This window comes from Lytechinus variegatus, chromosome 3 (genome assembly GCF_018143015.1).
Source record: "Lytechinus variegatus isolate NC3 chromosome 3, Lvar_3.0, whole genome shotgun sequence".
In the NCBI taxonomy this organism is placed as follows: Eukaryota; Metazoa; Echinodermata; class Echinoidea; order Temnopleuroida; family Toxopneustidae; genus Lytechinus; species Lytechinus variegatus.
Genome location: NC_054742.1, coordinates 1,486,850 through 1,502,339, shown reverse-complemented (window position 1 = coordinate 1,502,339; position 15,490 = coordinate 1,486,850). Strand labels below are relative to the sequence as shown.

Sequence of the window (15,490 nt, the reverse complement as noted above, 5' to 3'; positions counted from 1 at the left end):
CATAACCATTGAAATCAGATCAGTGTGTGTATTGCACTATGAGAAGTGATGTAATTTTTTCATTCTCATGCAGTAACGGATTGTTCTGTTTGCAGGAAAATATTTGATATTTTTTCAGGCGAGCTCTTTTCCAAACAAAAGACAAATATATGCCGTGAACCCTATGAAAATTTTGAGGGGCTCTTTCCTCGTTACCATCCATGTATTACTTGGCTGTTGGGTTGTCTGTTTTTACTTGATTGTGAATAATTATGCTTGCATGTTGGAAACCACCAAGTGTCTAATTTTCATCTTCTCAAAACTTCATTTTGTTAATGCTTTTGTCTTGTATCATAGTGCAATCAAGTGATCACCAGCTTTGAACATAGGCCTAGTTAAAAATTTTACATTATCATTTTCATTTGATTTATGTTTGTTCTGAATCAACATCCATCTGTTCATATTCTGATTCTTCCAGTATGTGGATTTTCAACGCTGATCAATTTCTTGAAACGCAACAAGAGGATACGAGTGAAAGATGGTCATGTGGTTTCTCAGAGGGCCTATGACTCTGTGACGATTGACCAGTACACGACCATTAGGAAATCTGAGGAGGTTCTAAATGAAGAAGGATCACCAGCAAGCGGGGTTGGAGATGGAGGGAGGCGGTCTGGCCAGCGCAAACGTTACCCTTGCCTTTGTGAGGTTTGCGGAGTGAAAGTCAACTCTGAGGTCACATACAGGGATCATATTCGAGGGAACCGCCACAGAGTTAATATGCTGAAAAAGGACTTAAATTCGAAAAGGTTTGTATTGTAATAATTCATTCCTGGGGTATTCAATGCTGGAAATAATGGTCTTTCATTCAGAAGACCTTATTTTTGTCAGCAGAAAGTTAATCTTTCTAAAGCTTAAAAATAACTATGTTGCCAAGAAATAACAAACAATAATGGTAAAATTTTATTTAATTTTATTATTGCTCCTCAGCAGTGTCCCATCTCAACTGAGTTGATAGTGCCATTATGACTACATGTATCTTGCCACACAGTTTAATAAAAATGTTACTTCAACCATAAACCATGACTAACTCTAGGCTACAGAAGTTTTTCCAAAATGTATTGATTTCAGTTATAAATCATCAAATTCTTAAAATTCTGAATGTTTTTAATTCCATTTTTTTTTAACTGAGGGTTACCCACTCAAAATTCTATATTAAGTTTTTGATAGTATAATTGTTACCAGTATTCATTTTCAATGTATAATTCCTTATCAGGTAAAATTGGTCTTCGACAAACATATTTTAAAAAATAGTTTCTTCTCTTGGTTGGAATGGCATTAAAATTCAGGATATTATTTTCCTTCATGCATATTTCTGATATTAGAAGAGTCTTTATTTTGAAAAATTAATAGAAACCTAAAACAGAGAGAGAGAGAGAGAGCCCTTGTAGCACCATTAATTCTACGTTTTATTCCTAATTTGATAGAATGTAACCTACACAGACAAGGATATATAGGCCTACAATTGAACAATTTATCAAGCAATGAAAACCCATGTAACACACTATCTTCAAGTTCAAGACAAGTCTGTGAACAACATCTACTGCTATATTATCAATATAGCAGTATGACAATATTTAGTTTCTTATATTATGATTATATTGGTTTACATCTGCATTTAGTCACCATTGTACTCACAGCATTCCTGTGAAATAGTTGAGAATTTTACCACTTTCATTCTATAGACTAATCCCTTTGATTTGAAGCTTATGGATGAAATACTTGATTTCTTCCCTTTTTGCAATATGATGCCTTTTAAGATCAGATACATTCTTTATTTTATTTTTTCATTTCAATGGAAAGAATGGTTCATGGTACTTTTGGCCTGTAATTCCAGAGATTTTCAAGCCTTTTGAACATGAAGTTATTGATTGATTGAAAGAATCAATGATGAATAAATCAGTCCCATTTCTTTTGGATCTATCATTTCTCTATCAGGGGTGGCCTTATTGAAACCAAGAATGGTGTATCCCTTGAAACAGACTATGATGATGACAATGGGAATGTAACAACTCAGATGCAAAGAGGAACAACTAAAGAGGTGCGCTTCATCATCAAGTCAGTCGGGTAAGCAATTCAATGGCAATCCAACCTTGGTTGATTTTCAAGGAGAAAAATCTGAAACAGAATTAAGAAATTTCGAATTAAATTGATAAGAAATAAGGGAGTTATACCTTTTGAACCATGAGATCACTGTATGTTTTGAAACGTGAGAGATCACTAAAGAGACCATGTAAACTGCAAATTGGCAATTTGGAACAGGGAGAGTGAATTGGGGAAAGTTATAGAGACAACTCTTTTATTTGTTTTATAAGGAATACGTGGGGTAGGGTCTTCTGACCAAGCACCTTTTTGCTTGGGGTGGTGATTGAAATATGATACATGTGATATTGTTAAATGTTGTAAAGGTCATACATTGGAAGTAAAGGAAGGATTTGTGTCTTTCTTTTAACACAGTGACATTAACTATCCTCATGCCTTCTATTGTACAAAAAGTGTGTTCCTTACATTTTCTCATGTTAATTTGTATATTCCTGTCATGTGTACTTTATGTTGTTATAGATGGATGGTCAATATTGTACATTTAAATTGCAAGACTTTTTTAAAATTCACAGTGATAGGGAGATTGCCTTCATATCCATCGCTCTTCTGCGACCTCGTAAAGAGTTCAGTGTCAAGGATGAACATAAGGTCTTTGATGGGGTCAATTTACTGAGAATGCCCAAGGGTAAGTGGTTGAAGTGAAGTAACCAATTTACTCCTGCATTTCAATACAGTCACCAGGACATCTGTTAACTCTGGTTGACATGTCACCTGAACAGAAGAAATAATGACTCTGCAATTGCACTCATCATTTTTGCGCTCAAATTTACTCTGCCTTCTAAAGAAACAAATTTGTTCAATTGCGCTAATTATCATTTTATTTGGCATATCAAATACACAGAGTATACAAACAAATCAAAGAGATCATCACTATTTGACATGATAGAGAAAGTAAGACCTGGATGAGAGTTCGAGAGGCTGCCTGGGTATGGAAATGCTAACGTAATAACCATAACCCACAGGTCTTCCTCCCCAAACCTTCCCAACTCCATCCAGGTCAGACATTTAAAATAGAAATAAAATATATAAGATATTTAGAGCAAAATTAATACTGTGAAAAAAATGGTCAATCATGAGACTTGGTCACCTCAAGCCAATCTCCACAATACTTCCCTCAATCACATCATTAAAATGATAATGTTGTGTTGTGGTTGGATCGATATCGCTCTTTTATTTTCAACCAGACTTAAAGGACAAGTCCACCCCAACAAAAACTTGATTTGAATAAAAAGAGAAAAATTCAACAAGCATAACACTGAAAATTTCATCAAAATCGGATGTAAAATAAGAAAGTTATGGCATTTTAAAGTTTCGTTTCATTTCACAAAACAGTTATATGCACATCTCAGTCGGTATGCAAATGAGGAACTGATGACATCACTCACTCACTATTTCTTTTGTATTTTATTATATGAAATATGAAATATTTTCATTTTCTCATCATTGTCATGTGAAATGAAGTTTCATTCCTCCCTGAACACGTGGAATTCCATTATTTTAACATTTTGTGCTTCAGGCAAGGAGGTCCTAATTGTCACATTCGTAAAAATTGAAATATTGTATAATTCAAACAATAAAAAACAAAAATAGTGAGTGACATCATCGACTCTCTCATTTGGATGTAACTGGCTCGTTCATATACGGTAACTATTTTGTTAAAAAATAAGCGAAACTTTGAAATGCCATAACTTTCTTATTTTACATCCGATTTTGATGAAATTTTCAGCATTGTGCTTGTCTGATTTTTCTCTATTGATTCAAATCAACATTTTTCTGAGGTGGACTTGACCTTTAAGAAGGGGCAAATCAATGTAAGATGTACAGTTCATATATATTTATTGAAGATGATAACTTGATGATGATAAATACATGAGTAAGTCTGATGGTGACTATACTCTGAAGATGAAGATAATATAAATTCTGCAGTATAAAATATAAACTCTTCTGTAGCTGTCTGTATGCTGGAACAATCTCTAAAGTAATCTTTAATAATCTGATTTTGGTTCAGAAGTGAACCCCTTTTTATATTGGTCTGGTCCAGACTCTTTACAGCCAAACAGGTGTTGGTCAACCTTGGACGCTTGACCAAAACAATCTGTACGTCATAACTTTACTCTGAATTGGGGGAGTTGACCTTTTAGGGAGAACATGAAATGTCGTGAATAAGAAACCCATAAAATGTGTGTGCGTCAGAAGTTTAGCTGGAAGAAGAATGAGTAATACTTTTATGAAAGTTGGAGTTTGTAAACACATGATTTCCTGTCATACTTCCTGTAGAAGTATTGATTAAGTATTGATTATGTATTGATATATTATTGAATATGTGAGATATGTCTTATCAACACATAACAAAAATCATCAAGCATTAAAGCAATCATGAATACAGAAATATATATAAACTGTTACTATCATAATTAATTGGATCAGTTATTGAGATTGATATAAGCCGGATTAGATTTAGTGTGTAAATTATGTATAAAATTGCTATTCAGTTTAAATTAGTCGATGAGAAAAATAATAAATCAAGAGAAATAGAAGGAATTGTCATTACAAATCAGATAAAGCAGACATTTAATTATTTAAAAATCAAAGAATTTCATAACGAAGGAGGTTTAGAACTTTCGAGATGTTCGAGGGCCTACATTCCCGCATTGGAAATCTATGTAAATATTGCAGTTTGATACAAACGTTTATTTCTGGCCCTCATGTTTTTTAATGTAATTGTGTGTTCACTTTGGCATTGTCGTAACGTTACATTGTCCTCACATGATACCATGTTATACAGGTTTTTTATTACAAATGACATCATTAGATACTTCCTTTTGGATTCAAGAGTAAACCAAGAAAGGGTTTGTAAGCGTTGTGGATAAGGCATTTATTGTTGCATTTGTTTCAAGATCACTCGCATTGCCCTTCGCTGAACTTGTTCAAGGGCTTTAGTATGTTTCCTTGTGAAAACATACCATGACAGAACCCCATATTCCAGGATTGGCAACACAAGTGATTTGTATCACCGTTTACATTTGCAATTCACCATCATTTTTGTCTCGCCCACCAGAGATGAAGGCGAGACTTAGGGATCCAAATGTCGTCCGGCGTCCGTTGTCCGTCCGTCTATCCTCCGTCCGTCGTCTGTCCGTCACAAACCTGTAATGACACATAACTCCACAACCGTAAGTCGCTTTTCAACCAAACTTGGATGGTGGATGGACTTGGGGGACCTGCATGTTATGCTGCAGTTTGAGGTCACATGGTAAGGTCAAAGGTCATTTTCAGGTCAACGTTAAAGTTTACATGCAAGACTCTCTTATGACACCTAACTCCACAACTGTAAGTCGCTTTTCAACCAAACTTGGATGGTAGATGGACGTGGGGGACCTGCATGTTATGCTGCAGTCTGAGGTCATATGGTAAGGTCAAAGGTCATTTTCAGGTCAACGTTAAAGTTTACATGCAAGACTCTCTTATGACACCTAACTCCGCAACCGTATGTCGCTTTTCAACCAAACTTGGATGGTAGATGGACTTGGGGGACCTGCATGTTATGCTGCAGTCGGAGGTCACATGGTAAGGTCAAAGGTCATTTTCAGGTCAACGTTAAAGTTTACATGCAAGACTCTCTTATGACACCTAACTCCGCAACCGTAAGTTACTTTTCAACAAAACTTGGATGGTAGATGTACTTAGGCGACCTGCATGTTATGCTGCAGTCGGAGGTCACATGGTAAGGTCAAAGGTCATATTCAGGTGGGCGAGACACAAAATTGCTTATGCCTTGTATATTTTACAGGACAAGGACTTAATTAAACTTTTTGTTTATATCAATTTTTCTTTTGAATGCCAGAATGTTTGAATAAGTGTATGATCTAGAATGATGCTTGTACATTATTTGTGATTGAATATTAGTTCCATTAACTCATTTTTTTGTGTGAATCCAATTAATATGAGTTAAATTGTAAAAAAAACTTAATTTGTACTTAACAGATTTTTTTAAATTATTTTGTTTTTTGTGAAGAAAAACTTATTGGTTTTCACGTGTACTAGTAGTAGATGACATATGGTTAGATATTATGGGATGATGATCATTTTTTTTCTTCTCAATCTCAGGATGTGAATACACAGTGCAGCTATTATGCTGCAATGCCGACAATCTGGGAAGACTTGCTAGTCCAATTGTCTTTGCATTTCGTCTTGAAGATACAAGAGAGGTAACAAAACAGATTTATTACGAATGATATATTTCTTTTCTATCTTCCTTGACTTTCAATGAATGCTTGTAATAGTTTTCTTGTGAAGGTTATTCTCTGCACTTTACAGCTCATAGAATAAATTTGCCCCCTGGCCTTTTTTCAAGAAATCAGAGAAAGCTTAGGTTATTTTTTACCTGAATGTTTCCTGTTTTGGGGGTAAAATTTTTGTCTGAATTACCAGGTCAGTAATTTCTTATATAAAGTAATAAAGTTAGGACTTTTTTTTTTATTTGTGATGTATCAAATAAAAATTGGTATTTACTTTGTAGTGCAGTTAACTGGAGCTATTATTTGGAATACCTCTTCAGATGAACCTTAAGAGAAAGAATAAATAATGATGAACTCATTTGCATATCAAAATGTGAAAATGAAATTTCAAAGCATACAGTCAATTATATTTTGCAATCTTTTTTAAATCAATGTTATATGCAATTAAACAAGTATTTAATTCTCACTTTATATCAGTGAAGTAAGGAAAAATTCTTATTGTTTCCCCCCCCCCCAGATTTTCCAGGTCTTGCGGTTTGTTTCTGTCACTGTTGTGAGCGATGTGATAGATGATCTACCGCCATCCAAACCATACACCAATCCCCCAAAGTTTACTGCCAGGGAGAAGAGAGGAGAGATTGTAGAAGGAATTCAACTCTCATTGTACGTAGTGAAAGATTCATTTGTTATACTTCCCTTCCATTTCATTTCATCAGTCCTTGTAGAGCTTTGACATATAATCTTGCTTTTTTAAAGACAGTGATGATACAGAATCATGAATTGTTTAAACCATTTCTGACCTTGTTTTTTGCTAAGAGTCCTTGAAGAAAAATATTTAAGTTAGGAGTAAATGTAAATACTTTTCTCCTTATTTTTTTGGAACTCTTAAAGGGGAAGTTCACCCTGAAGAAAACTTTATTGTAAAAATAGCAGAAAAATTAGTAAAAATGTTAATGAAGGTTTGAGGGAAATCCGTTAAAAAGTAAGAAAGTTATTAGAGTTCAAAGTTTTGGATTTGTGACGTTATAAACGAGCAGCTGCCCCATGTGTTATGCAATATAAAATGCATGAATTTCTAATTTTGTATGGTTCCTAATGATTTAATTTTGTTTTCTATTCATGATCGTGTGTGAAATGATTTGTCTATTGATATACAAAAGGTACAGTGAAAACCATTTTAAATTTTCTGAGAAAATGATATTTCTTTGATTTTTTACCATTCGCTATGTATGAATGCTGCTCGCATATGACGTCACAAATCAAATAATTGAAATTCTTATAAATTTTTAATTATTTGATGAATTTTTTTCAAACCTTCGGCAATATTTTTTATTATTTTTTCTGCTATTTTTACAATGAACTTTTTGTCAGGGTGAACTTCCCCTTTAAGTAACCACCCCCTCCCTCCCAAAAATATGAACAAAAAATAATTTATTTATCTTGATTTTTTGATAATGGTATTCATCAAGCAGAATGTCTACCTAGAATGAATTATTTATGTCAGTTGGTAGAAGTTTACTTTATATTACATGTTCCTGTCATTTTTATGAAAATCAATGAGTATTCTGTTCCGTAAAATAATATAATATCAGAGAAATTGAAAGCAGGGTGGAAACCAAACATCATTAACACAGTGTTTAGAAAATAATCTTTGTTCAAATAGCAAGCATTTCTTCTTGTTTTGCAGCTCTTCAAACAATCCATTGAAGGGTATTCCTCTAGGGTTTTTTGATGTGCCTCGGGAACTTCAAAACACTGTGAACAACAGACGTAACTTACCCCAACTCAGGTGAATTGTGTTGTGCATTCTATACCAATATTCAAAGTAAAATGCATGGATGAATTTGAAATCATATATTCAGGAAATATTTTTGAGGATTCATTTTTGAGGTCTTCAGGAAGACAGCTCTCATAGATATATTATTTCCACCTGAAAACTAGTACCCCCGAGCATGCTTCCCTAATATGCTTTTATAAATGGCAAAATGGCAATTTAACCCCACCAAAACGGGGATACCCCACTTTCTTTTCTCACAGCATTTGTGCAAAGTGGGCTAACATTTCGAAATAAAGCAGGGTTGTCCATTCTTTATTATGGAACCCTTTTGCAATTGTGTATCTTATGACCTTTTTTACATGTAAAATGCATATATAGCATTATCAACTGCTCAACAGATGGAAAAATCTGTTACATCTTGACTGTATTTTTATATCTTAAGTTTCATCAATATCTTTTGGAACCCAGTTTACATTTTATTTACTTTACAAATTCTGCTCACAGGGATAGACTAAAGCAGCCTTTAACGGTAGACAACCATCGGGAAAAGTTCCATGAACTACTGTATGTAGAAGAATTGCAGATGCAAGTTGATATCAGAAGATATGATAGGATAAATCAGACACTGGATAAGGATAAACAACCCAACATGCTCAGACTTCATGTAAGTTATTTCTTGATTAATATTCAATGAGAAAGGGAAGACTGTTGTGTACTGAATGATTTTTTATAATTTGGTCTTTCTGAAAATCACAAATTAACTCTGTGTATTCCTATTGTTTTTGTAATGAGTAATTATTTTTGGTTTAATTGATCACCAAACATCAATGGCAACCTGCCTCAAATTTCAAATAAATTTCAATTTTCATTTTTATTATCCACTTTTATTGTCTCATATTCTAAAATCACATGCATTGTAGTTATATAAATTTTACATATGTAAACTGCATCATACATATTTTCAAAGATTATGAGAAAGAAATTCTCCAGAATAATGTTATCAATTACAGCTGAGACCGGCAAAAGCTATAGTAAAGAGGGTTGCTCGGAGATAATAAAAAGGTGAATAACAGCTCTTTGATATTAATTGTAAACATGTATTTTGCACTAAATACCATGTAGTTACATTATAATCAAATAAACCTATGTCAGTCATATATGTTGATATATTATTGATTTAGGTACCTGGTCTTGCTGAGAATCGTCCATCAGTTCTTAGAGGAGATCATTTATTTGCTCGGTTCAGTGACAAGTCTGACAAGAAAAGCTACAAGGGATACGTCCACAGGGTAGAACAAGAGAACCTGGTCTTGGGATTTCATGCCGAGTAAGACAAATTCTCTCAATTGGCAATATTTATACCAATTTGCTACATATCTCTACATGTGAAATTCCTTGTTAACCATTGATCCATTAGTATTGATAATGAATCATATGATTTCATAATTGAATACAAATTAGAATACACCATATTCTGGCAGAAGAGGCTGTGGTTTGTGTATGACCTTGTAATAATACATATACAGTTTCAATTCATATTTTTTTAATACAATGGTTATAATGTATGATAATATTTGTGTTCAGTGACTTGTTGGGAGGAAAAGGTATGTTAATGTAATCATATATTGATTGTGAAAGATTAATTCTAGTATTGGAAACCATTAGAAAAGTGATTCGTACATAATGCATTATTTTTATTCAAACTTTATACTTATTAATACTTAATTCATATGAAATTTATTCATAGATCACAAAAAAATGCTTCTATGTCATTTCTTCATCAATTTCAATTCAATATCCTCAATTTATGTCACCAATATAATTCAATACAGTGTCAATTGGGCTGAAATTAAAATTGTGTTCAATTTTGTTGCGAGATGCCGGATGAGCTCCACAGCATTGATTTGCTAGTTAGAATTTATCTTCATCCATGCTCTGAGGCCATATTATGACATCATCATTGAGCAGCCAATAAAGATAAAGACTTTGAAAGAGGTTACTATCAATGGTATTTATGGAACATGGTTATGTCATGCGTTCATGTTTTGCTCTCTCTCTGAATGTACTTTACCACCCTTTACTTTAGCTTTAGGAACAAGTACATCCAAGGTATGAAGGTTGACATTGAGTTCACCTTCAGTCGATTCCCAATTCGCAATCAACATCAAGCTGTAGAGTCAGCAACAGTAGAGGGCAGGCTTAGTGATGCATTATTTCCGGGTACAGGGAGCAAAGTTGGAACCAAAGGACAGTTTTCAAAGATTCCAGAACTTCAGTAAGTGAATTGATTCTTTGTTTAGGGAATTGACATGTGTTTTTAGTATGTTTATGTTGGATTTTTGGTGTTTTGTTTTTCTATAATTGTGGTTGGTTCAGGTTTGAGATATAGATTTGATATAAAAAGAGATGTTTGTTCCATGCATCAGAATTGAAATGATCACTTAAAGTTTTGAAATTCTACTGAAAATGCAGGATCCTTTTGGGTTACTGCATGGTAATTTCTCGTTAAATACCTATTTTAGGTGGTTTCCCTGGCTGCCAGCTCTAAGCTGCGATATTGGAGTTTCCTTCTTTATAGTCATATCCAGTTGTGCAATCAATACCTTAAATATTTTGCAGGGCTTTCAAAAGGACCCTCTTTGACCAGAAGTTATCTAAGAACATGGAACAGGTCCAGGCTGTTCATCAGATTGTGACAGGAACCGCTAGACCTGCCCCGTACCTGGTCTTTGGACCTCCGGGTACAGGGAAGACTGTCACCATTGTAGAAGCTGCCAAGCAGGTAAGTCTGAAGGAACTCCTTTCCTTCTACTTCCCTCAAGACTTTCTCCTTCCCTGAAGACTTCTCCTTCTGTGAAGACTTCTTCCCTGTGGACTTCATCTTCCCTAAGACTTCTATTTCCTTGAAGACTATTCCTTCTGTGAAGACTTCTTCCTTAGAGACTCCACCTATCCCAAAGACTTCTATTTCCCTGATGACTTTTCCTTCTGTGAAGACATCTTCCCTGAAGACTTCTCCTTCCATGAAGACTTCATGACTCTGGGATGGTGAATCTGAGAGTCACCTTCATTCTGTTGAGTGATGTGCAATTTAATTTTTTTTTTCAAGTTGTTTTAGGATCCTAAATGTAGTGTAATCCCCCACAGAGAAGATGGATTAGTATAATTGATGTTTGATTACTGGTAAACTTCATGATATTTCTCAGGTCTACCACTTGTTACCAGAGAGCAGAATCCTGGTTAGTGCACCCTCTAACAGTGCAGCTGATTTAGTGGCTGTTCGTCTGCTCAATAAAGGAACACCTATTGCTAAGACTCATCTTATGAGACTATATGCCCCAAGCAGACCGCTCATCTCTATCGATCCTGTTCTTAAGGTGAGTCATATAAGGGGAAATTTTTAAATGACAGATTGGTCTACCATCACTTCATAACTAATCATTATGTGGTCTCATCCCACACGGTCTAACACTAGTTCACCTACAACCAGTACGTCTCCTAACCATTCAATCTCATTTCCACTAAGCCTATTTACTATTTTGTGTAAATTATTGTCTAATATCCACTTGGTCAAGTACAACATAGTCTATATTGACATGTGAAATGTTTGTGAATTTTATTTTGATGAAGGAACAAAGGATAAGTAGAGAAAGTTGAAATTAGACCAAATGGGCATTAATGCTAAATAACAATTAGACTTCAGGTATTAGACAAAGTGTTATGTAGACCAAATGACAATTAGACAAAATTTATGTATGCATATGGAAGTGAAAATATTAGATTTTTTATGAGTTGAAAGGTGACAGGTCATTACAAACACTGAAATATATTATTTTTGTGATATTTGAACAACTATTTGAGGGATCAACTCCAAACTTGGCTCATGTTTGCATATAGAATTGATAATGATCTGATTAGATTTGTGGGCCATGAGGTCATATGTCTTAGGGTGCAGAGGCCATATATCTCAAAACACCTGAAAATATAACCAGCAGGAATATAAAAAATAAGGAGCATATGTTGAGTAGGAAGTGAACAATATATTACTGTCTATAACTAATGTTGATTCTGTATGTCACCTACCACATTTTATCTTGGTAATTGTACAGGCAGAGTTTACAGATGTGAGAAAATTGTGACAAGAAATGGTTCTAAAACTTTATCTTTCCTGTTTCTATTCATCAAAACTACATTTACTGAAACCACCATCAATTAACATAGATTCTTTTGTAGCTTATAAGGGTAATATATATATATGTATTTTAGTTTTAGGTTGAATTGCCCTTTGTTCATTTTGATTTTTTTTTGTAATTGTATGATCATTAAATGTTTTGTATTTTCATAGGAGAAGAAATGTTGTAACCTAGGAGCTTATGATCTGTATGTACCCACTAAAGATGAGATCATGACAAAGAGAATTGTAGTAACAACTCTTGTCACTGCAGGAAGGTTAGTGGGAATCTAACTTACATATATTGTATCTGCTATTATTGTCCTGTACATATATTTTGTTTAAAGACAGGGGTCCCTATATTTGTAGGAGCTAGTAAGTCTGTGACTGCCGTGACATAGAATAGTTTACCCCAGCAAAAACACAAATAGAATAAAACATTTTTGGTGCCCCCCAAATCATTTCTATTCCAATTGCTAACAAGTAACTTCTATGTAAAAGCTAGTGAGATTTTAGAAAATAATGACTAGAATTTCACTTTTTTTTAGTTTTAGATTAAAAATGATTAGTAGTTTTAGTTCTTTAATTTTTTTTTTTTACTCCATTCTAATAAAATGTACATCCATTAATTAATTTTTTGGTTGGTTTTACAAACTCTTTAACCTCTGTTACAGGTCTGCTGTAGCAAAACTGATATTTCCCAAAGTGATGCTCAATCGCTTATATTGATTATTTCTTTTATTGGGGGGCAATTAAGTTGAAATAAGCAAAAAATAAAATCCTTTTCAGAAGACTGATAATTTTTTTTCCCAGAGAGAGATATCCTTGGTAGATGGTGTTTTAATTTTCATGGAGTGTACTAAGGCAGAAATTGTCTTCTTTAGCATGTTTTCTTTCGCAGTAAGAGGATACATAAAAACAAACTAGATGTTTCTGCTACTGAATCAAAGTTTCACAAGAAATCTTTCTTCTGGGGAAATAAGGCAACACATCACATATGATAGGCTTTTGTTATTCATTTAAACAAATTTACTGAATACTTCATCTCTCGTACTCATTAAGAAATAATGCCGTTAAACCTTCAATGTGTATGTGCCTCTGTCTCAGGGAACACTTTTATTGAATCAAGATTTCATACTGGATCTTATTTCTTATGCATGTTACTTTAGTGACATTTATGCACATATATAACTTATTAGAGTAGCAGTGCACACGTCCTGTGTTTATACCTCTGTGAATGCTTGGTTTCTAATTCGAAATATATTTTCATATAATATGTTTTTACAGAAATTAAACTAATGTTTATTAAACTCTCCCATTTCTTTTTCAGAATTGCACTGGCCCAGTTTCCTGATGATTTCTTCACCCATGTATTCGTTGATGAGGCTGGTCATGCCACCGAACCAGAAGCTCTGATTGCTTTGGCTGGAGTGATGAACCTTGATAACCCTAAAGGAGGTCAGGTCATCTTAGCTGGTGACCCTCGACAGCTTGGACCTGTGCTGAGGTCACCACTAGCCATTGAGAATGGTCTTGGTAAGTTGGTCTAGAATTTTTCTTCGCTTAATCATTAATATATTACTGGGCTATTTTGAGCATCTCTCTAGTGGGTAATCCAGTGTTTCGAATAAGTGATAAAAATCAACAAGTTTGTTACCTGCAAATAAACTTCAAAACTGTCAAGAACAAGAAACATGTGAATGAAATATGAACATGTCCATGGACAGTTCTGTGGGAAATGAGATGTAGGCTTAAGGCCGACTTTTCAAATGATATTAAGACATTTACTGATGAATAAATAAATTCCAAGTTGTACCATATCTGCATTAAAGAATAAAGAAACCTTGTCTTTTCTTTATATTTTCATTTTCCTATTGACTGAGCAGCACTGTCATATCTGGAGAGACTAATGACCCAGTGTCCAGCCTACAGCCGGAAGGATGATGCAGGAGCAGCGAATGCACACTATGATCAGCGAATCTTGACCAAACTACTCCAGAACTACCGCTCTCATCCGGACATTCTCAAACTCCCCAATCAGATGTTCTATGACGAAGAGCTCAAGGTATTTGCAGATGAGCTGGTCAGAGAATCATTCTGCAGGTGGGATGAGCTGCCTAAACAGGTGAGAGGAGTGAGGTTTATATTTGAGCTTGGGATATTGAGTATTTAGTTAGGCCACTGTTAGGTAATTTATATTACTTGAAAAGTAGCCCATGGTTATTATCGACCAGTAGAATATTAATGTAGAAATTTTGAAATTGCCTAGAGATATTATGCCAGTGCTTTTTCCTTTTAAAAGACAAACATTGTTCCCCCCCCCTGAACTTGTGAAAGTTTACTGTTACTGGAAATGTTCACAAAATTTACCAAATGTATGCAAAAAATCCTTCAATTTCACTTTACAGAATGCAAAAGCACCCCAGTGATTTAAGCTTGGTCTCTTCGCTCCTTCACTTTTGAGTGTTTTCAAAAACTACTTCTGTTTTCAAAAACAATTGACGCATTCTCCCACACCCTTGCTAGAAATTTCTGCATATGGCCACGACTTAATATTCATGTCTCTTTTTTAAGGAATAAAAAATATTAGAAAAACTTTTCTAATCTCTGTACCATTGTTTTTGCTATGATCCTTCAAGAATTTCCATGTTGAAGAATTTTGATTAACTTTTCACGTCAGGGATTCCCAATCATCTTCCACGGTGTTGAAGGTCAAGATGAGAGGGAGGAGCAGAGTCCATCATTCTTCAACAAGTCTGAAGTTGAGATTGTAGTAGACTATGTCAAGAAGGTGATGGAAAAGAGAGGAGGGCAGAAGATCAAACAGGAAGACATTGGTGTGATTTCTCCTTACAGGAAACAGGTAAGAGAATTAAGATGTTTAGATCATAGTGATTGAGATTGTAGTAGATTAAGTGAAGACGGGGATTGAGAAGGGATGGGGGCACAAGATAACAAGAGGGCATTGGTGTTATCTCAATGTACAGGAAAAGGAAAAAAATATTGATCTTTGCTACGAATTGTTTATTGTGTGTGTCTACGTTTTCAGCAGGAGCCATACTCATTTAGTTTAACATAATGTGTCCTGTTTATGGAGGATGATGTGAAATAATGTATTATATTAATGTATCGGGCTGCTTCTGTTTCAATTTGACATTTTTTCTG

At 34.4% G+C, this 15,490-nt stretch overlaps 1 protein-coding gene across 6 annotated transcripts in view; it reads left to right on the top strand.

Annotated features, from left to right (window-relative positions):
• Positions 1-15,490, top strand: part of LOC121409936 (putative helicase MOV-10) — a 35,406-nt gene that overhangs the window by 4,898 nt on the left and 15,018 nt on the right. For 5 of the 6 annotated variants that reach the window (XM_041601727.1, XM_041601726.1, XM_041601723.1 and 2 more), the window contains exons 3-17: positions 458-785; positions 1,975-2,103; positions 2,652-2,764; positions 6,247-6,347; positions 6,895-7,040; positions 8,065-8,166; positions 8,659-8,818; positions 9,336-9,481; positions 10,241-10,429; positions 10,774-10,936; positions 11,361-11,531; positions 12,500-12,603; positions 13,656-13,861; positions 14,212-14,450; positions 15,006-15,188. In XM_041601727.1, the coding sequence (XP_041457661.1) occupies positions 458-785; positions 1,975-2,103; positions 2,652-2,764; positions 6,247-6,347; positions 6,895-7,040; positions 8,065-8,166; positions 8,659-8,818; positions 9,336-9,481; positions 10,241-10,429; positions 10,774-10,936; positions 11,361-11,531; positions 12,500-12,603; positions 13,656-13,861; positions 14,212-14,450; positions 15,006-15,188 (2,480 nt within the window). The remainder of the gene's footprint in view (positions 1-457; positions 786-1,974; positions 2,104-2,651; positions 2,765-6,246; positions 6,348-6,894; positions 7,041-8,064; positions 8,167-8,658; positions 8,819-9,335; positions 9,482-10,240; positions 10,430-10,773; positions 10,937-11,360; positions 11,532-12,499; positions 12,604-13,655; positions 13,862-14,211; positions 14,451-15,005; positions 15,189-15,490) is intronic. The other variant, XM_041601729.1, reaches the window with a different exon arrangement.